The sequence below is a fragment of the Acinonyx jubatus genome, chromosome B1 (genome assembly GCF_027475565.1).
Source record: "Acinonyx jubatus isolate Ajub_Pintada_27869175 chromosome B1, VMU_Ajub_asm_v1.0, whole genome shotgun sequence".
NCBI lineage: Eukaryota > Metazoa > Chordata > Mammalia > Carnivora > Felidae > Acinonyx > Acinonyx jubatus.
In genome coordinates this window covers 54,762,051-54,784,092 of record NC_069382.1, presented here as the reverse complement: position 1 = coordinate 54,784,092, position 22,042 = coordinate 54,762,051, and the positions used below count along the sequence as shown (strand labels likewise).

The window sequence follows — 22,042 nt, the reverse complement described above, 5'->3', positions numbered from 1 at the left end:
CTAGTTTAAGTGCTGTACGTATAAAGCAGTGCTTATAGGCAAATGTGTAGCTTTAAATATTTAAATATAGCAAGAAATTGAATGGATCAATAATATTGATCAATAAAATTTCTAAATCCCCAGCAGGTATTTCTAAGTAAAAACAAAAGAGAGAGAAACCACCAATTACCTTTATCAGTTGTGAAAGACTGAAAATCATTAAACTTCCACCAGACGTATAAATGTTAATGAAGGGACAGTATAAACATCATCATGCCAAAAATTTGATATTTAGATGAAATGCAAAATTATCTTGAAAATCCAATGGACACTGTCATAAAATGAAGTAGAAAATATGAAGATCCCTGAAGCTATAAAATATTTTAGATTTGTGGGGCACCTGGGTGGCTCAGTGGGTTAAACATCAGATTTCAGCTCAGGTCATGATCTCACAGCTCCAGCTCATGGGTCCAAGCCCCATGTCAGGCTCTGTGCTGACAGCTCAGAGCCTGGAGCCTGTTTTGGATTCTGTGTCTCCCTCTGTCTCTGCCCCTCCCTTGCTGTCTCTCTCTCTCTCTCTCTCTCTCTCAAAAGTAAACATCTAAAAAATTTTTTTAAATATTTTACATTTGTATTAAAGACTACTGAGAGTATTCTGGTCTCTGGGTAGGTTGGAGTAAACACATGCATTCTCAACCCATTGAATTCAACTCTAAAACCTAGACAGATGTGTGGCTCAGCTGATCGAGAATGCTGAAGAAAAATGATGGCAATAGGTGGAGGAAAGGACTTGAGCATTCAAAATAGCACTGAAACAGTACTGAGTTCTTGCGTTTCTTAAAACAAGTGTGAGTTGAAAGCAAAATATAATATTTTCTGATGTAGTTTACAATGTACATAGATATAAGACAACTGCAGCATAGAAGAGAGTATAAAGGACCCTACATAGTAATAAGAGTTCTATATTAAAGAGTAAAGTGGTAAAATATTAGTCACAAATATATATTTTATAATCCTTAAAGTAAATACTAAAATATTATGCAAAGATATCATCAAAATCACAACACATACATTGAGATGGAATGCTAAAAAATGTATAAATAACCCAAAGAATGCAAAAAAGGGGAAACATAAGGGAAAAAATCCCCAAAATAAACAGAAAACACTCCACCCAACAACAGCAGGATGCATATCCTCTTAAGTATTCATAAAATATTCATCAAAACAGACTGGATCCTGGGTCATAAAACAAATACCATGAATTTTAAATACTGATATCTTACAAAATATATCTTCTGACTGTAATATAACGTAATAAAAAAGTGATAACAGAAAGATAAAGCGATCACTAACATTTGTAAATTAAAAACATTTTTGGCTAATCAGTGTGTCAGAAGCAAGTTTCAAGGGAAGTTAGAAAATATTTTCAGATGAACACAAAAATAAATATCAAATTTTTTTAAATATGTAAAACAATTCTTAGAACGACTACACGTCTGTCATTCAATGCTTGTAAAGAGAAAAAAAATCCTCAAATCAATAATTTATTTTACCTTAAGAAACTGGAGAAAGAGCATCAAAAGAAATCTAAAGAGTAAGTTTCTTATAATAATTGTGGAGTTGTCTTTTTTTCCTTGAAGTTCTGTTAACTTCTGCTTTATAGTTTTGGATACTATTATTAGGTGCAACATTTTGTATAGTTTGTCCTTTTGGCAAATTGATCTCTATCATGAAATGAACTTTTATATCCTGGTCACATTTTTTTTTTTTTTACTTTGAGATCTATTTTATGGACTATAAAACCAATTTAGCTTTCTTTTTATTAGTATTGTCATGCTCTATCTTCGGTACATTTTCTTTTAAACTTATTTGCATCTTTATATTAAAAATGAGTTTCTTGGAGGAAGCAGCTGGCACTCTTGAAATCTTTCCCATTGCACGTTTAGACCATTTACATGCAATGTAATTATTGATATGGTTGGCTCAAATATACCATTTCACTACTGCTTTTCTATTTTTACTATTTAATCTTATTCTCCCTTTTTACGGTCTGTAGCTTCTTTACACATTTAATTATTCCATGTCACTTTTTAGTAGGGCAAAGTAGATATAATTCTTTATTGTGTTATTTTTAGTGGTTGCTTTAGGGTTGATGGAATATAATATTAATTTATTATGGTTTACCTTTTAGTAATATCATATGTCTTGATTTAGAGTATAAGAACCTTAGAAAGGCATGCATCCATTTCTCCACTTCTGGCACTTATGCTATTGTTGCTATACATTTTGCTTCAATTTATGTTATAAATCTCAAAATGCATTGATATCGTTTTTGCTGTCCATGAATCAGTTAACCTTTATAGAATAATAAAATAGTCGTTTTATTGTTTACTCATATAATTACCTTTTCTGTTACTTTTTCATTTTTTGTCTAGATACAGAATTCCACTTAGTATAAATTTTCTGAAGGACTTCCTATAACATTTATTTTTATGCAGGTTTTCTGATGAATAAGTTTATTCCACATTTGCATATCTTAAAGTGTTTTCATTTTGCCTTTGTTGTAGAAATACATTTTTATTGACTAAGGAAAACTATTTTTATCTTAAATTTTTTTTCTGTACCTAAAAGATGTTGCCCCACTTTCTCACTATTTTGCATTATTTTTAACAAGAAGTCTGCTACCATTCTAGTCTGTGTTCTCCTCCGGAATTCTATATCTTTTTTTTTTTTCTAGCCGCTTTAAATATTGTCTCTCTATCACTGATTTTAATAATTTAATTATTCCTCCTTATTTTATTCCCTGAATAGTATAATGTTAGTGATCTAGATGGTCCAGAGGTTCAGTGGTCCAGTCCCTTTTAGGGCCTGTTTTCAAATGATAATTTATCATAATTTTTTTGTTATAGACATTTATTTGTATATATTCTTAAATGGTTTATTTCCAAATATATTTATGGAGAATAGATTATACATTTCACAAAAGTAATGAGTTAATACAGTAATTGCCTACCTCATTTAAAAATATTACAGTCTTGGGGCACCTGGATGACTCAGTGGTTAAGCATCCGACATCGGCTCAGGTCATGATCTCACAGTTTCTGAGTTCGGGCCCTGCATCAGGCTCTGTGCTGACAACTCAGAGCCTGGAGCCTGCTTCAACTTCTGTGTCTCCCTCTCTTCCTGCTCTTCCCCTGCTCATGTTCTGTCTCCCTCTCCTTCAAAAATAAATAAAAACATTAAAAAATTTTTAAAAACTGCTACAGTCTTTACATAATTTTAGTTGATTGATTAACATGGAGATATCTAAAAGGCCAAAGAGAATGACGATGACATTTCCAAAATATTTTATAATCAGAAATGAGGAATATTGGGTTCTAATTCTTTGCTCTGTGCTATCTAGCTGCGTGAGTTACAAATACTTTTCAAAAAATTGTAAATTTGGGGGCACCTGGGTGGCTCAGTCAGTTAGCATCTGACTCTTGATTTCATCTCAGGTTATGATCTCACAGTTCATGGGATCAAGCCCTGCATCTGTCTCTGCACTGACAGTACAGAGTCTGCTTGGGATTCTCTCCCTATCTCCCTGCCCCTCTTCCACTGTTCTCTCTCACGCGCACTTGCTTTCTCTCAAAATAGGTAAAATAAACTTTTTAAAAATATTGTAAATTTTTATGTCAGGAATAATGCCTCATCATTGTACCACTTGTTCACCCAGTATACTGTTTTGCTAATTTGACTATAAAATAATTTATGTTTAACTTTCTGAAACTCTAAGAGCCTCAATTCCCAATTAAATAAGATATTAAACTTGATGATTTCTGAAATGTATTTGCAGCTCTCAAATGTGGTTGCAGCTATGTTTCTGTAGATGCAGGACCTCAAATATTATAACTTTTTGTCTATGAAGAAATTAAACAGATTTAATTAAACCTAATCTAAATGTAGTCTCAACAGGTAATTTCTATTTTTCCTTTTTCTTTTCCTTTTTAATTAAAAGAAGGCAGAAGACTAAAATAGCTGTGTTCATTAGTGTTATTTGCCAAATATTTCTGATTATATTTCCTCTGGACCATATAGGATTCTATTTCCTGAGCCGTTGTGCTGTGTGACTAATGCTGACCAATGACTTGTAAGCAGAAAGCAAAATGTCATTTTAGAGACAGGCTATTTATTTACCAGCATGAGACCCATCCATGTTCTCATTTACTTCTGGCAGAGTGATTAACTGTGGTAAAAAATGTTGGCAGTTTGCACTGACTGCAATGAGCAGAGACTCTCCTGCCTAAAACAGTGGTTAACAAATAAAGCAGCAAGGTAGAATATTCACTGTTTTGAGCCATTGGGATTTAGGGTTGCTTATGACCACAACATAACATCCTGCCTAACAGATTGAATATAAGCAGATAGAAAAACAAACAACAAAACAAAAAATAAAGGCATACTTTAAAGAAACTCATAGAATGACCTATAGGTTGAAATATGTAAAAACTTTCACCCAAACATTTTACTCAAATCTTGCAATGCAAGAATTTGAATCTTAAAAATGTGTGTTTTGACAGTGTCGACAAAACTAAATATTCAGCCTTCAGTAAGAAGGAATGTTTAGGTGATGGTGAGGAGAATGTGAAGGACTTAAGAACCTCAAATGCAAGTTTAGCTAAATATCCACAGTAAAAATGTTGACATTTGTTGCATGAATAATCAAATAACTCTTTAAAAATATACATATACTGATAAGTCTGGTACTTATATATCTGCAATTAAAATTTATTGTTTGACCTCTTGCTATTGTTGAAAAAACATTTTTTTTGGTAAAACCAATGAAATTATTAAGATAAATTAATGTAAGTATGAAAGGAATGACATTATATTTAAAATAAACAATGTTAAATCTCTCAATTTAACAAATACCAATAGTGATTAGCAGAAAATTTTTGTGTATTTTGTCTGGAGAAAACATAGAAGAGTATGAAAAAGTTTCTATTTTCATTAATGAAAATGGCTTAGCAAAATATTTATACATTACATTTTTAGCTTTTTAAAATATCTTCATGATTTGTCATTTCTCTCAAGTAACTTTTTAAACAATTTAAACTATTTCTGTTGTCTCTCTGGTACATTTAAAATTTGAAGAGTGTTTTTGCTATCTCTTTAGATAAATTGATGATAAGATGTAATATAACATCTCTTACTTTAATGGCTCATCTCTAAGCTATTCTTAAACACTAAGTTAATTTTATGCAAATGCTTATTTTAAAATAGCACAACAATGTGAAATGCAATAATTACAGGCATTTTTGTTCATATTCCTATAAGCTTAATGTGACAAATGTTTTAATTGGTCCCTACTTTCCCTTTGTAAATTTGCTACCTATCTGTAACCATAGATGTATAAATTGTGTTTGACTTCTTTTACTAATTTCTTCAACACAGTTCCATATTACCACATTGTCTTTGTATTTAACATACTTCCATTCTCAACCTGCCTTGAGATTAAGCCTAAAATACACAGGTCACAGATTCTTAATAAAGCCTTGGCTATGCTTCAGTATCTCTAGTAATGCTGAGAAGCAGTCATCTAGAGCACAACTCCTTGAATCCAGTGACTGAGGTTGGGAGTAAATTCAATTTTGTTTGGTCAGGTTAAGTACTAGGATGACTAAATACAATTCAATCAGATTAAACCCTGTCACAAAGAGGCTGGTTTTCCTTAGTGTAAACATCAGATCAGCACTCTCATTATCTTTTGCCCAAACTATTACAATCTCCAATCTTTCTGCTTCATCTCTGCTGTCTCCATTGTCTGCCCTGCTGCTGGAGGAATATGTAAACGTGATCCTGTCTTCTTCATCACTAACAATATGTGAAATATTTCACATTGACTTCAGGCTAACATCCAAATTCCTTAGAATCACTTTAAAGATCCTACATGATCTGTTCTTCACATACAGACTCATCTATAAAGACTTCCCTAATTCTTTCAGACAAAGTTAGTCATACTTCCTTTGGGCTCTGATTGCGGAGTGCCATCTATTATGTCACTTGTCTCATTTGAGTCAAATCATTTTATATATCTGCCTACTGGTCTGTGAATCCTTAAGGGAAGAAACCAAAATTTATTCATCTTCATATCTGAAGTGTCTCTCACTTTCCCTCATGCAGTTCCTGTCTCTCCTAGTTTCCTACCTCCTACTATAGAGGACTTGACAGGTAAAATAACAACAATTAAAAAAACAATAACTGCAATAACAATAATGATAGTCTTTATCAAACCCTTGCTAGTATCAGATATGATACTGTACTCAGTTTTTTACATGGATTGTGTAACTTAATTCTCATGAACGCGTTATGGAGAAGGCTTTTTGTTTTTGTTTTTGTTTTTACCCTTGCGTTGCCCCACAACGCAAGGAGAGAACTAGTCTTCCGGAAGTTAAATAAATGCCCATTGTCACACAGGTAGAAGTGGCAAAGTCATCAGTGTGAACCTAGATAGTGTGATGTATCAAGTCTGATTTTTCAGTATAAGAAATGATTATCAGCACAAAATATTAGTGACTTTTCAATGTGGTCTAATTGAAAAAAAAATAAATTATACCCATTCATGTAAAGGAGGTGACCTTATTCCTAATAGTCTGCTAATTCAGATAAGGCTATTTTTATATGTACGCTGTACAAAATCCTTATAGTTGTATTTTATAGGCACGGAGAAGACCTGGAGTAGAGCATCATCAGTAATTAAGAAGTTGAAAGAAAGAATAAAATATATGTGTCATAATTTTTTTAAAAAGCACATTATTTAAAAATATCTCCAGGTGTAACAAACTGCAAGTTTCATAATACAACAAAAGTAATGTTTCTTAAAGAATTTTGGCCATCACTCTATATTGAAGAGACTGTTTTGACAAGTGACAAATGCAGTATAATTTATATGCTTATGTCTAAGAACAGTTTCCCTGAGAAGCAGATCCTGAGATACAAGTTTGACTGTAGTAATTTTGAGGAGGAATCACAGAAAGTACCTGGGGAGGCTGGATGAGGAAGTAAGACAGGAAGGGAAAGTAGCTGGTAAAAAGATACACTGGCAAGATGCTTACCTCTGTGGGCACCTGAGAGTCAGTCTTGCTGGGAAACTCTGGTACACATCATAGAAAACATCTCACAGTTATCTTACCATAGGACTGTCTATTCTCCACCTTCCCTCCTTCATTGGTTGATACTTGCTCCAGGGGTGTTAATTTCCTTCAGAGTATCTAATCTGTTTCCGTTCAGAGATGAGGGAAAGCACTCACTTGGCTAACTGCAGTTATAGAGGTTCCTCTATATAGGGGTTTATAGAGGTTCCTCTATAGAGGTTTATAGAGGTTCCTCTTGGCATGTACCAGGATTGTGAATGGTAAGGAAATACTGGTGGTCCACTGGCATCATCTGCTACAGCCTATCACCCACAAGCCCGTTCCTCCAGTAAAACACATCTTCACCTTGAGCCAAAAACATATATATTAACATAGATACATAAATACATACATACATAAGACAAATAAATGTATATACCATATATATAATTGCTGTGTTCAGCAGGATATTTGACACTTCAACCTTAACGTGGTCAGAATTGAACTCACCTTCGCCCTCAAGCCTTGCAATCCTGAGATGTGCCCCTCACACACTGTGTTTTTATGTCAGTCTGTATTTCTTTTCTTTTTTAATATACTTTACTGTCAAATTGACTAACATACAGTGTGTAAAGGGTGCTCTTGGTTTTGGGGGTAGATTCCCGTGGTTCATCACTTACATACAACACCCAGTGCTCATTCCAGCAAGTGCCCTCCTCAATGCCCATCACCCATTTTACCCTCTCCCCCATCCTCCCATCAACCGTCAGTTTGTTCTCTGTATTCAAGAGTCTCTTATGGTTTGCCTCCCTCCCTCTGTGTTTCATAAGATCAATTGCCTGTGTCCAAAACATGGGAGTCCTCCTTAAACTACTTCTCCCAGTTACCAAGTCATGTCAGCTCTGTTCCTAAATATATGTTGAACCTGTCTTTGCAGACCACCTTCAGCTCTCACTTGAATTTCTGTAACACTGTCAGGGGGCTCTCTTAAATATCCTATAGCACCCTATTAAACTCTACTTACCATTCTATATCTCCTATTCTATTACAAACCTCTTGAACTCAGGGACTAGGTTTTGTTCATTGTTGTATTTCCGTTTTGTTCATTGTTGTATTTCCATTTTGGATCCTGGCTTCTGTCAGACCTCAGCAGATCATTGTGACTTAATGAATGAGTAGTAGGGATCTTTTTACTTATGTGTGGTAATAGTTTGAGCTCACAGAGATAGAAACAATTGAAAACATTTTTATGAAGGCAAGCCTTATTTGCATACGATCAATCTTGCATCCTTTTGTGTCTGCCTATTTTCTGAATAGATTATATACAGCTGTTAAATGTCACTATTGATTGCTTATAGGGTATTGCTCTGAGTGCAATTCTTTCTTAATAAGCACGTGATATGTATAATGTCTCACCTTAATGATTAAAAACTAATTTGCCTTTTTGGGAATATCAGTTGCATTCCTAGAGCATTGTTAGGTATGATGGTTTGCATGAGTAGGTGCAATTATCCTGAATACTGATATAGTGAATCTTGGGTCTTTGGCTTTGTTGAGAAGAATGGGTGACTGTACATAATTATAACAAGGTGTGTTGAATTACTTTAGCACGCTTTTCCAGACTTGTGCATTTTATGTGACAGCATCCAGCTCACAATACGTCCTTAGAAATCACTGTTTCATATGCTATTATATATTTTTTAACCATTTTGTTTGATCCTAAAATGAATTTCAGGTTTTTTTCCCTAGCATTTAATGCCCATTTCATGGTATTATTTTAATATTTCTCTCTAATTCTTTTCATCCTATTTTAAAACATCAAAATCTACTTGTTTTATAGATATTGTCATAAATAGTAAACACTGAGATTAAAAATAAATGGACACAATAAAAAAGGAAATGTTTGTATTTTCAAATTATATAACTAAAATATTTTATTTTATTTTATTTTCTAGGATAGTTAATTTTGCTGGCTTTAATTACATTGTCGTGTTTTCCCAAGCTGTAAGGCAACATCTCTTATTGTAGATCCGTAGCTCCACAGCAGTATTTAATATATCCTTTTGAGATCATAGTAAAACAAAGTGTTGAAACGACTGGAAAGAATATTTTAAGTAATGTTTTGAATGTTCTGGTGCATGTATATACATTTTGGTAGAATCTAAGCATACTTCAAATCCTGCTATGGTTTGTTTCCTCCTCTAGACGAAATAGTAGCCAGTGTCCTGGCAAAAGCTGAAGCCTTAGATCCTTCTGCATTTAAGTGGAAACTGCCTGTTTCTAGATTTCCACTCTCTTTTTTGTTATCAGGTTATCCATATCAGGAAAATCATTGAATTTGATAACTGATTGAAATTTTATCCTATTTTAGTTTTGAAGTAACTCAAAAATTTCACAAACTTAGATGAATTCATCATCCTCAAAAAAGCTTGGGTGACCTGCTGAACTAGGAATTACATGAGATTTGAGATCACGTTGCTGCCTTCATGTGGCTTATAAATTAATTAAATAAATCATAAATATGTAAAAATAGCAATTACACATAATAAATCGCTTTTAACTATGCCAAAAGTTAAAGCCTACATTCTTTTTGGTATCTTGGATTTCTTTCATAATGAATAAAGCTACATGGGATTTCTGGTTAAAATTTCCACAAGAAATGTGATAATGTCTGGCTTGGATCTTAAAGTAATCTTATTATGTAGTTGTATCAGTATATGCTTATTTAAGATTAAATCTTCATTTATTTCATTGTAAGACTGTGTTTTCCTTGTAGAACTTAAATGTTACCCAGCCATTGAAACATACCACAACCAAAACTGATCAACTAAGCATAATTATAGAAGTTGGATTTCCAGAACTTCTCAGGAAACCTATCTAAACCTTAACCATGTACCAAATGGAAACAATTTTAACTCGTAAAAAGTGTTCACATTACTATTAGGTAACAATAAGAAAAGTGTACATTAACAAGAACATAACATTTCAATGCACTTCTTACCTAGTATTTGAATCCCTGATACAAAAAAATGATAAATAATTATTTCGTTACGAGCACATGTGAAAGGGATAATTAATGAATTCCATGAATGAACAGAGTAATTATTATCATGTACAAGCTCTGTTTGGAAAAGTATTAGACAAAGTCCAGTTTTTCACAGATGTTGGATAACACAGTGAGTAAATACCAGTGTAAGATACACTATAGTTTTGCATTTGACATTGCTCTTTTTTCTTTCTATGTCATCTCCAGTTGTAAGCACAAGATGTACCTGGAAAGGCTGCCAAACACCAGCATCATTATCCCATTTCATAACGAAGGTTGGACTTCACTCCTGCGTACTATCCACAGTATAATTAACCGAACCCCAGAGAGTCTGATAGCAGAAATCATTCTAGTAGATGACTTCAGTGATAGAGGTAAGATACAGTTAATGATATTCTGTTATTACCTACGTAATCATTACAGGCTTTAAAAAAGGCCAGAAGATTATTGTGATATTTCTAATTCTATCTGAAAGGTGATTATGAAGTTTTGTCTGTGTTGTGATTTCATAAGTGTTGGCCAATGGATGAGAAGGTATTGGTGTCATTTGCGAAACTATAAGAAAATTTGAATTACATTTCTGTTGTAAATTAGATAGGTATTGGCAAAATGCCCCAAATTCTACTTTCAGCTTCAGAACAAATACTGCAAAATATGCTATTGTAAGTACATATGAATGGGGAGATATTCCAGCAGATTTATAAAATCTGTTCTTGTTTCTGAGGAACATCTGCTCTATTATTTACCAGTATGGTATACTCTAGTCTGTGCTTGTCACTTCATAAATACTAGAAATTGTAAGTAACACAAATATTTTTATTTGGCAATTCTAGCTATTTTGTCATATTTGAACAATAAACCAAAAAGTCTGGTATGTATTAGGAAATTTGACATAAGCTTTAATATACCTACCATTCTGAGAAACATCATGTAGTTTATAAGAGGGGAATAAAATTATAGAAAGTTTCTTGAGATTAGGACTTCATTGATCATAGTTGGTCTAAATGTGAGAATTGTTCTCAAAGGAAAGGAAAGTTTCTCTTTCTTGGCTGATGTGAGTGGACAGGAAGAAATGTTTTCTAATGATGTTGATCTATTTGGGAATACAGTGTTCTACCTTATATTTCATTGCATGAAAGAGCTATGCTTTACTGTAAGAAAAATGGCAGTAAAAGAGTTTAATTGCATAGTATTCTTATGCCTCACAAGAGAAAACATCTTGAAATCAAGTGGCTTAATTAAAGTTTTGGAAATTTCATTTGAAGAAAAAATGTCAGTTTCTTCATAGTATCTAAAAATTCTGTGTAAGTAAAATTGCTCAGTGTGTTAATCTTAAGATTTCTTTAACAGAGTTCCAGTCTTGAATGATTTGCTTCAAATGCTAAGTCACGATTTACCTAATATTAATTTGTGTTGAAATTTATATGACAAAAATGAGATTATCTAACATCATTCCATTAAAATAGTAAACTACTCACTTGGTAATTTAGGTTGATTCAAAGCAATTTTTGCCTTGTGTTGCTTAGGTAGATATGCACTCAACCCTACCCGAGAATGCAAGCCAGTGACTAAAACTGAAATTTATTACTTAAAAAATTAATTTAAATAACACATTGACTTCTTTTTTTTTTTTCTAATTGAGATTGCTTATTTCCAAGTAGTCATTAATACCCCAGGCTAAAAATAAGCATTTAATGTGTTACAGCTAAAACTTTAAACTTTGCTTTTAAACAAAAGAATGAAAATGAGGAAGAAAGATCTGGGACTGCACATCACCAGATAAATGGTCTTTTGTGGTTGACTGGTACTAAGAGAAATAAGATAGTGTATCTATGGAGCATTTTCTACATAATTAACTTTGTCTTGGTAAACTGTTTATTACAGTGGAATTTTGACCTGAGGGTAATATAGTAGGAAGCACTTGGTAGCAGAAAATTGTGGTTTACAGAGCATTTTTTGCTGAATGTTCTCAGAGGCGTTTTTCAATTGAACATCTTTTAAGGGGGAGAAAATAGTGGCATCTGCATTTGTCTTGACTTCAATTCCCTGTCATCTTTTGTACAATAGCAACTTTGATGGACTATCCTTCTGCATATAATGTCACCTGGGAAGTAAGTGACAGAAGAGTGTTAATATAATTAGTGTTAGGGAAGTAGAACAACAGAAAAAAGTAATATTTAGGATAGTAATGGTGATTTTGACTTTTCTATTGGACATTTTTAAAGATAACAATTATTTTAATATTTTGTTAAGCCTTTAATATAGATATTGTATTCCTATAAACTATCAAGTCAAGAGTATTATTTCATGATCATTAAACCTTCAAAAGGTTAAATTTTTTGAATATTGCTTTTTATTGTGTTAAATTGTCAATATGTGTAAAAGTAAACTTTGAAAGAAATAAGTGATAAAAATAGTTCTATAATCTCTCAGAATACTTCATAATTCTAAAGTTGCATGTAACAGGAAAGACTCTTCTTCCAAATTTTTGTTTTAATTTAAAAAAAGTCTCCTCTGACAAAATATGAGGATTTAGGTGGACCTAAGAATCATCAGTCCTGCTTCCTGAATTGTGGGAAATCATAAAATTAACATGACACACACAAGCTACAATTCTAACACCAACTATTAACTATATGACATCAGATTAATGAGTTCTGTGTCTTAGATTTTTTATCAAAATGGAGATAAGTTCTTAGCTATCTGAGTAATTCCTCATAGAGAGGTCAGGATGGAGAGCTGCCTTGGATGGTTGAGCAAATTGTGCACTGCAAAATAGAGTAATTGCTCTCAACTATTTCTACTCATCAAATACTCCCTTACTATTATAATATAAAAAGTCTCCATACTTTTTTGTGGAGATCTTCTCAATTTAATCATTTATCTATCCATCCATCCATCCATCCATCCATCCATTCATCCATCTACCCACCTATCATCTCCAGAAGGAACAGAAGTCAGAGGGGTTGTGAAGACAAATTGTGGTAATTCATAGCATGTTAGAAAAATTAAGGCTGCTTTAACATTTAAAAAATCAAAATTTACCAATAAGCAAGTAACTTACTACAGATATGGAAAAAAAATTACACTGTAGAGGTTTATCAAAAGGAGGATAAAAAGAGCATGTTACCCACCTATATTATAGGAGAGGCCTTACATGAGTGTTTATCAAAATTCCTTTCAAGTTTATTTTCTCCATTATATGAGAGGGAAGATATCTTAAGACGTCTCTTGTTTACAGAGCCTCTAAGACAGAGACAGTTTTCCTGCTCCTTTTTATTCTGATCCTATCTCTAGCTATGCTGTTAAAAATTGTTATACTTGAAAGTATACTTATACATTTATGTAGACAACACAGAAATTGTAAGCCTGTAACATGCAGAGTCTTTCCACCAATTCTTTAAAAATCAAACTAAGTAGGCCAGATAAAATTTAAAGTGTGGGAAGATAGGGGCTTTTGGCTTCCTTTAGAAAATTATTTCTGAAATGTTTTACTTTATATTTATTTTCAGAACTCTGTTCCAATTTCCAGTCTGTTCAGCATATATCTAAACACTTTTGCACTATGGTTCTTCTACTGGATATTCTGCAATGTCCTTTGGCCGAAGGCAATAAAATTTTGACAAGACTTAATCAAATATTACTGCCTTATATTTTATGTCCTCTAAGTCAATAGAATAGCTATATATGTAAAAAATAAATAAAAAGAGAGAAGCCAGCATGTTGGCTATTTTAATAGCACAAGTTTAGTATCACTTGGAATTCAGAGTTCCAAAAAATGTAAGCGATCTAGTAATTGGCAAATTCTGTAGTAGTAGTTTTCATAGCAGTAGAGAAAAAAAACCACCAAAAAGTTTCATAATTATAGAGTAATTACGAATATTACAAAGTGATTTTTAAAAATCTGCTTGAATAGGGTTGACCCAGTTATCAACATTAAAAAACAAAAAGTACACGCCCTTTTCCAGCCCTTCTTGTTTTACATATTCTTCCTAAAGCAAGCTTGGTAAACAGAATATTGTTTCAGCCTCCTATCATAAGCCCTCTGTCTACAGAAACATGAAGGTACGGGTCTGCAGGTAAGTTTTCCACAACATTATGTTTTTGCTACCTGAAGCTCACCAAAGTTAGTGAATGTGATTATTTTTTTCTTCCCAGTAAGCTCTCAGAAATACATTTAACAACTTAACTTGAGGCCTATAACAAGGCTTCATGATGACTTTAAAGCAGGACTAATCCTGGGCTTATCTCCAAATTCCAGGCAACCTTAACAGCATCCACATGGAAAAATGTTGAAATGTGTGAAATAAGCTGGGGCTTAACCTCAGAGATAGGGCACATTTGAACCTGACAATTCTCTAAACTTTGTGTGCTTAGATGAATGCAAGTTCACATTAGGATAGTCACGGGAGAGTTGCTGACACCTTTCCCTTAATGCAAGTATGGGGGTACAACTGGGCACTGGGTACACACACGCAAAACAGGTACACTCACACTCATTCCCTCTTGTCCCTGCTTATTCCAGAGCTCGTCAGGAAAGGTAGGAGTTGAATATTTCAGATTCACAAAGATCTGCTATGTTCCATGTACTAGTTGGAGGGAAAATCCGAAACTAGAAATAATCCTCCCAATCTGGCAAAGCCAGCAACTTTAAGAAACCCAGTGTACTTTCCTGTAGATAGCATAAATCCTTGTTCCTCAAAGTGTGGTCCACGGTCCAGCAGCATCAGCACCACGATGAAAGCTTATTAGCAGTGCAGACTCTCAGGCTCCATCCAAATATATCAAAATCTTTATTTCAACATGATCTTTGTGTAATTTTTATATGAATCAAAGCTTCAGAATAACTTTCATGTATTTCAGAATTGGGGCTGAAGCTTCATTGAGTGATATGAATGCATAAATAGCCTAATTTCAAAATGTCCTGTTTTTTGTGTATCTTATTATAAACAAATTTTTCTATTTGTTTTTATTGCCTACTTTGCAATTGATATTGGATTTATAAATCTGTAAGGAAACACTGGGAGGGAAATTCTGTAACATTATCTCTACATTATTTTAGATATTAATTTTACATTTGTTATTATATTTCTTTGATAGATTTTGGCATTTTCACAAATTTGTAGACATTTCCTCCATCTTCTGATGAATTCATTTTATAGCATTGTATGTTTAGTTTTAGGTTATTGCCATTCTTCCCTCTCGCCAATTTTCCTTCTCTTCCTAGCATTTTGTAGATCTATTTTGCATTGGATTCATTCAGTAATTTCCATGCCAAGTTCAGAAAATGGAAAAGAAATATATATTTGTATATCTATAATATATATTGCTTATATAGAAATATATATATTACCAACCAATAGCAAAGCAATTTCTGTAAAGATCCATATTACCATAAAAATTTCAAATTCCTCACATGGTTGAAAGTGTTTGTAAACCTTTAAAATAGTGAGACTATTTTAAATCACCTCACAAATGGTAATGATGCGTCTTGAATTTGGTTCTCTTTTACTCAAATAGTCTCCAAGTGTACATTAAGGCAAGTTTCCATAAGCAGACAAATCAGTTAGCACATGTTTTATAACTATCTGAAGTTGGAAGATATCATCAGTGTGAAAAGGTCATAAAATAGATAAAGAATGGTAGTGCATTTCTATTTATATGATAAAATACTAACACTAAAGTGCATATAAAGATTCTTAGATGACAGTCAACAAAAATGTTTTAGTGCTGGTATTTCATCAGATACTCTACTAGACTATGAGACATGCGATTTTTATGTCTCAGATTTATTAAGAACTACTCACTGTGATGCATCTTGGAATTGTTTAGATCTAATATTCATATTTTAAACTGTAAGGATAATTGTACTTTAAAATAAAGATTCGGTTTTAGATACTAATAAGTAGCAGGAACTAAGAAAATGTTGTAAAATACAATTGTGTATTTTTCTATTTAGAAATTCAGCATCACTTGCTAAAGAGTGGAAAGAAAGCTATTCTGATTTCTGCTGATAAATTTGAATATCATATTGCTTAATGGCAAAATGGATAGTTTTAATAAAATAGTTCTGTTTTACCAATTAGTTTAGCATTTGTGGTTGAAAGGGAGTCAAAACATAGAGTGGCACTGTATCCCAGCGTCATAAATATGAACATAAAACAGTAATGTGTTCTCAAGGTCAGAGGAAAATGAGCCTATAAACTACAAGAGTAAGTTTTGGAACTTACAAAATACAAAATTAACTCATAAAAAAATCTTTTTGTATTCATAAAATATGAGTATTACCCACCAGTGGCAGAATATGCCTTGATAGAATCTGTCTCAGCAGGCAAAGCACTTTGGGGATTTCTATCTCTCTACTTTTAAATTAAAAATCCAATCTCACATGATGTCCATGTCCATGTAAACAATTTAGCTGACTAAAATAATGGGAGTTATGTGTTCTTAGCGAGCCTTACCTTCGCCTTAATGTTTAAAGTAGCATTTTGTTGTCTCCTTTTTCTTCTCTACAGCAAATGTGAATAATCTCTCCAGTCTTCAGGAATGTTACTGAGGGTTATACACACATTGACAGTCCTCACGATTACTATTAGAATCCCTTATTTATCTAGCAAAGACCTATTTGAAGTAGGTGCTTGTTTTGCAGATTAAAATAAAGGACCTTGAGATACTATAAAGGTATATGTTACGTTATTCTTGATGAATTTGTAACACTAGCACTGGTAGGTTCAGAGCACTAAAAAAAATTTCTTGCAGGCATTATATTCTTCTGCCCTCTAAAGAAAGTAACAATATAGCTAAATGTGATTAAATTGATTTCAGTTTCAGCAGGATTTATATTTACTTTACAAAGGTATGCTTGTGGAAATTTCCATTCAAATAGATAATGTGCTTAATTTTGACAAAAACTATTTTAAAATGTTCTATTGTAGCATGTGAGAATGTAGTTTGAGAAAAGGTAGTCATCAGAATGAAATGCTTTTAGGCTAATTTTGAACATAAATATTTTAGAAAATGTATGATAGAATGAAGAAGCAAACCTAAGTTTCATTGTCTGGTTGAACTGTATGTTAGATATCACATACAATATTAGAACAGATTTCACAGTTAAAAATTGTGTTATTGTGGCTTTCTTTTCCTTTGTCATTAGAAAAATATTTTGTGTACTTAAATGAATGAAATAAATTAAAACCTTAGCTTGGGGCGCCTGGGTGGCTCTGTCGGTTGAGCATCTGACTTCGGCTTAGGTCATGATCTCAGTTTGAGTTCGAGCCCCACGTTGGGCTCTGTGCTGACAGCTCAGAGCCTGGAGCCCGCTTGGATTCTTTGTCTCTCCCTCCCTTGCTCATGCTCTATCTCTCAACAATAAATAAACATTAAAAAAAAAAAATTTAAAACCTTAGCTCTACCATACCATACCTCTATTGCTAGATGTCTTTTAAAATGCCCAAATAGAATAGTAAGTCAACTTTGGGGTTATAAATATTTATGTTTGCTCTATGATTCTCTCAAGTTTTTTTAATATTTTTATTTTGAAGATATGATAAATCTGAACTGTCATTTTTCTATCATTTTGTTCTCTTACAGTTTTGTTCTCTTCTTAAACATTAACTTGAAGCATATGAAATAGTCATTTTTTGTGGCTGAGTGACAGTTTTTATATATTTTGTACTTAATAGCCAGGCATCTTAAAACCCTTCTATCTCTGGCTTAAATAATTATTTAGGGTTCATGTTTGAAATCGGTGCTTTTAAAGGTGGAGGACGGCAACTCCCATCATCAGGTGGTGGGAAGCCGATCTGCTTTTTCTGGAGGAAAACTCCACATGGTTGAATTAATATGGGTTTGGCATAGAAAGAGATGCTTCTTTTCAAAGCAAAACTGTTACAGCTCACCGATGTCACAAAGGCATGACTTCCTCAAGAAAAATAAATTGTGCAATTCATTTTATGGCAGATTAAATCCCATTTATTTTCCTTGCAGACAGCTGTTTTGAGTAGGATGTCACTTGTATGAAACCATTTTATGGATATTGGGCTTCAGATGTTGGGAAGGCATAACTTTCTCTGATGAAATAAAAGGTTATGTTTTATGATCATTCCTCTTGTCAGCAAACCTCAGCTGGTGAGTTTTAATAATACAGTGTTCAGTATTTCAAACAGCTCTTTTTGATGTCTAAATATCCATCTGCTCTTAATTTTTAAAAAATCACCGCATTGACACAATGCAAAAACGCACAAATATTTCATCCTGTCAAGCTCAAAAATAAAACAGCCAGTTATTTTCCTAGCAAAATGAGTTTATTTGGGAATAGCAGAATTGCAATTCAGGACAAGCAACCTATGGTAAACCATAGACAAGTCTGAGGAGACAAAGGGAAAGCCAGCCTTTATTAGATTTTAGGAGGAAATTGAGATGGGTTGTTTTCAACAAAAGTTCTTTGGAGAAAATTAAGAGTTCCAGGTTGTGGTGGTTTCTCACTGGCTTTAGTAGTGGTTATCGTGTTGTTGCTACAGCATTTAGAGATCTTCCTTCTTTTTCTTAAAAGCACGAGATGAAATCTTTATGTGAAAAATGCCCTCCCTTGTCAAGATAATTCATATCTTTCTTCCTGATGGTTATGCAGCCTTCAAACACTGGCATGTCTGTGAGAGCGCCCCCTTCAGGAATTTTTGACTCCATTTTAAATGAGGTTTCCTGTACCCATTTTCACACTCCTTATTCTTGAATGACAGCATTTACTTAGAAAATTATTAATCTCTCATCGGTCAAGGTCTTTGATAAGCTGACAAGTTTTAAACGTCAAACGTTTGTGTTTATGAAACACGTTTCAACAAAATTCTAATACAAATTAGATGTTTTATGTCAGCTGAGGAACAATTCCACAATAGAACGATAGGATCTTGAGATGAAGGAATTTGTAAGTGACATGGTACATTTGTAACATTTTATAGATAAATGAATGAAGACTCAGAGAGGTGACCTTGTAGGTCACAGAGTAGGTCAACTTTATATGCTTAGATAAATGCTAGACAAAACCAAAATGAACAGATTTTGTGCTCAGGTGTGCAGGCTTTCTCTCCTCTGTAGTTTTCTCAGACATCTAATTCTGAGAAACAGGAACCATTCTGATAACTATCTTTAATTTAATAAAACTGTACTACAATTATGTAGACACTCTAGATAATTGAATCTAATTTATTACCCATTTTTTGCCTTAGGATCAGGATCATAATAGAAACCATCATTTCACTGTGTACATACAAGTATTGGAATGGAGGATTCATGAGAATAATAATGACTTGAACTTACAAATTTCAGTATCCACAATGGTCTTCTAAGACTACAGGGTGCCAATCAGAACCTTCCTCACACAGAAAACAGTGTTTCTAACATTCTGAAAGGCTCACAAGGCAGTAAAATGGGCCATAAAACATATATGTGTTTCATGTAGCTTCACAGACTGATGTAAAATAGAATGAATGAGTGGGTATTAGGCTGGCCTTCTGTAGGTCATCTGATTATATCTTTCTTCCGGATGTATCGTTCCAAAGTTAGGTAGCCTAACAGTTACTTCACTGCGTAGAAACGAAGAAACTGGCAAGATTGCCCAGGGCCACTCTAGTGCAAAATGTGCCTAAAAGATGAGAGTCTTTCCAGGACGGAGAGAAGCTAGTCTGGGATTGAAGGGGGACATGACTAGGCAAATATCTGCCATTGGATTGGACATTAATTAGATAAACATTACTTATTTTTCCATTCTTTTCTGCCTGGTCTACTAAAACCAGGGTAAGAACTCTACATAGAATGTATATCTACAAGCTTTTTGAAAAACTACTGGCTGCCTCAAAGAGCAGAAAACCCTGACCTCAGTGCTACAGTGGGCAATGACAAAGGAAAGCTTAATTTTATATCTTGAAGAAATTCTAGCTCTGTAACTTATCATTTTAAATTTCTACATATTCTGTTTCTGCAGAATTATTAAGGCCATTTCTAATTTAATGGGGATACATTTGGGCTCTGAAATTAAAGTTAAGTAATTGATTTTTTTTTCAGATTGGTTACATTTTCCCCCTTCACCAACTTGAAACATTACTTCTTAGAAAATAAATTAAGGACTCTATGAATAAAAGGAAATATTTATTTATCTTATGCTACCAAGTAGTGCAAAACTTATAAAGTCAAAGGATACATCGAAACACTGTGAGTCGTTCACAGCTTAAGTATCAGGAAGGCTTGATTTCAAGTCCCAGCTTTGCCACTTTCAGGTCTTGGAATCTTAGAAAGGATTAAGTATGACAGGAACTTAGAGAAACAAGACATAATTTCGCTACTTTCTTTTTCGCTTTTGAGAACAACTGTCTCTAAACTGGAAAGGGCAGGAAAACGAAGTCACCCAATATAGAGAGGAGGATAATCCGTGACTATTTCAAACTGGAAGATCTAAACCATTGCTACATGCTCCAAGAAATTGTAATATTTATCTTTTAGCCATGAATAATCTTCATGAAATGATGATGAACGAAATAACTTCTTAAGACCCAAGTCAGACAAAAAAAAAAAATCTATATGTACAAAAAGACAAATTTCAGTTTCCAAAGTTCTGTGAACTTGTTTTTGATCTTTGGAAAAATCTTAAAGTAGTTGTAGCAATATTTTTTAAGTAATAAGAAATACATTGAGTACTGTGAGTCAGCACGGGTTTATTAAGTTTTAGTCAGATATTCTCCCAGTGGGGGGTATGACTTCAAAGTTCAGATTTTTCTTAGAGCTGTGGCTTCGTTCTCCCACAGGAGTGACCTTAAATTAATATCCCAGGAGACTCAATGTATCATACTGACCCTTGGTTCCTAGGTACAGGGCACATAGCCTTCCTAGGCCACTTCTATAAACATCTGAGATTACCCTAAATTGCTTGACGCTAATTAGCCTTTATGTGCACCTTAATCACACTTCTTTATGAAAGGTGACGTATGCATGGGTGGAAGTACCTCCATTGAAACAAAAACAAGCTGAGTCCAAAACATGTCGTAGCAAGATGACTTTCAGTGGTATGGTAAGCTTCTAGGAATCCCTAAACATACTGCTTTTGCTAGCTAAGCTATGTGTTTTCCCCCACTCAAGATCCCTATACATTAGTATGAAGCCCTAAAGAGAGCCAAATGGCATGGCAGTCCTGATGAATTATCTAAGACCATAGGTGACATGGTCATCTTCTAAAACCACATAGGTCTCTCATTGCAAAAGGATTAATGGATGGATCTAAAGGAAAAGTCATAATGATGGCCAGATTCAGGGATGTATAATCCCCAAGATCCAAGTCTCTAAGTATCTGCAGCTTCTGGGGCTCCTGTGTGACTCAGTCGGTTAAGCGTCCAACTTCTGCTCAGGTCATGGTCTCACAGTTCATGGGTTCTAGCCCTGAGTCAGGCTCTGAGCTATCAGCACACACCACATCTTCTTTATGCATTCATCCATTGATGGACACGTGGGTTTTCTCCATAGTTTTGCTATTGTAGATAATGCTGCTATAAATATCGGGGTGTGTGTATCCCTTGGAATCTGAATTTTTGTATCCTTTGAGTAAATACCAAATAGTGCAATTGCTGGATCATAAGGTATTTCTATTTTTAGTTTTCTGAGAAACCTCCATACTGTTCTCCAGAGTGGCTGCACAAGTTTTCATTCCCACCAACAATGCAAGAGGGTTCCCCTTTCTCTGCATCCTCACTAGCACCGATTGTTTCTTGTGTTGTTAATTTGAACCATAGAATTTGGTTTTACTTATTTCAGAATTTAAAAGGTTAACCCATAGGGGCACCTGGCTGGCTCAGATGGTTTGGGCGTCCAACTTCAGCTCAGGTCATGATCTCGCAGTTAGTGAGTTCGAGCCCCGCGT

At 33.8% G+C, this 22,042-nt stretch overlaps 1 protein-coding gene across 4 annotated transcripts in view; it reads left to right on the top strand.

Moving 5' to 3' along the window:
* Nucleotides 1-22,042, top strand: part of GALNTL6 (polypeptide N-acetylgalactosaminyltransferase like 6) — a 1,179,553-nt gene that overhangs the window by 513,897 nt on the left and 643,614 nt on the right. For all 4 annotated transcript variants that reach the window (XM_027068962.2, XM_053216708.1, XM_053216709.1 and 1 more), the window contains one exon: nucleotides 10,348-10,514. In XM_027068962.2, coding sequence (XP_026924763.1) covers nucleotides 10,348-10,514 — 167 coding nt within the window. The remainder of the gene's footprint in view (nucleotides 1-10,347; nucleotides 10,515-22,042) is intronic.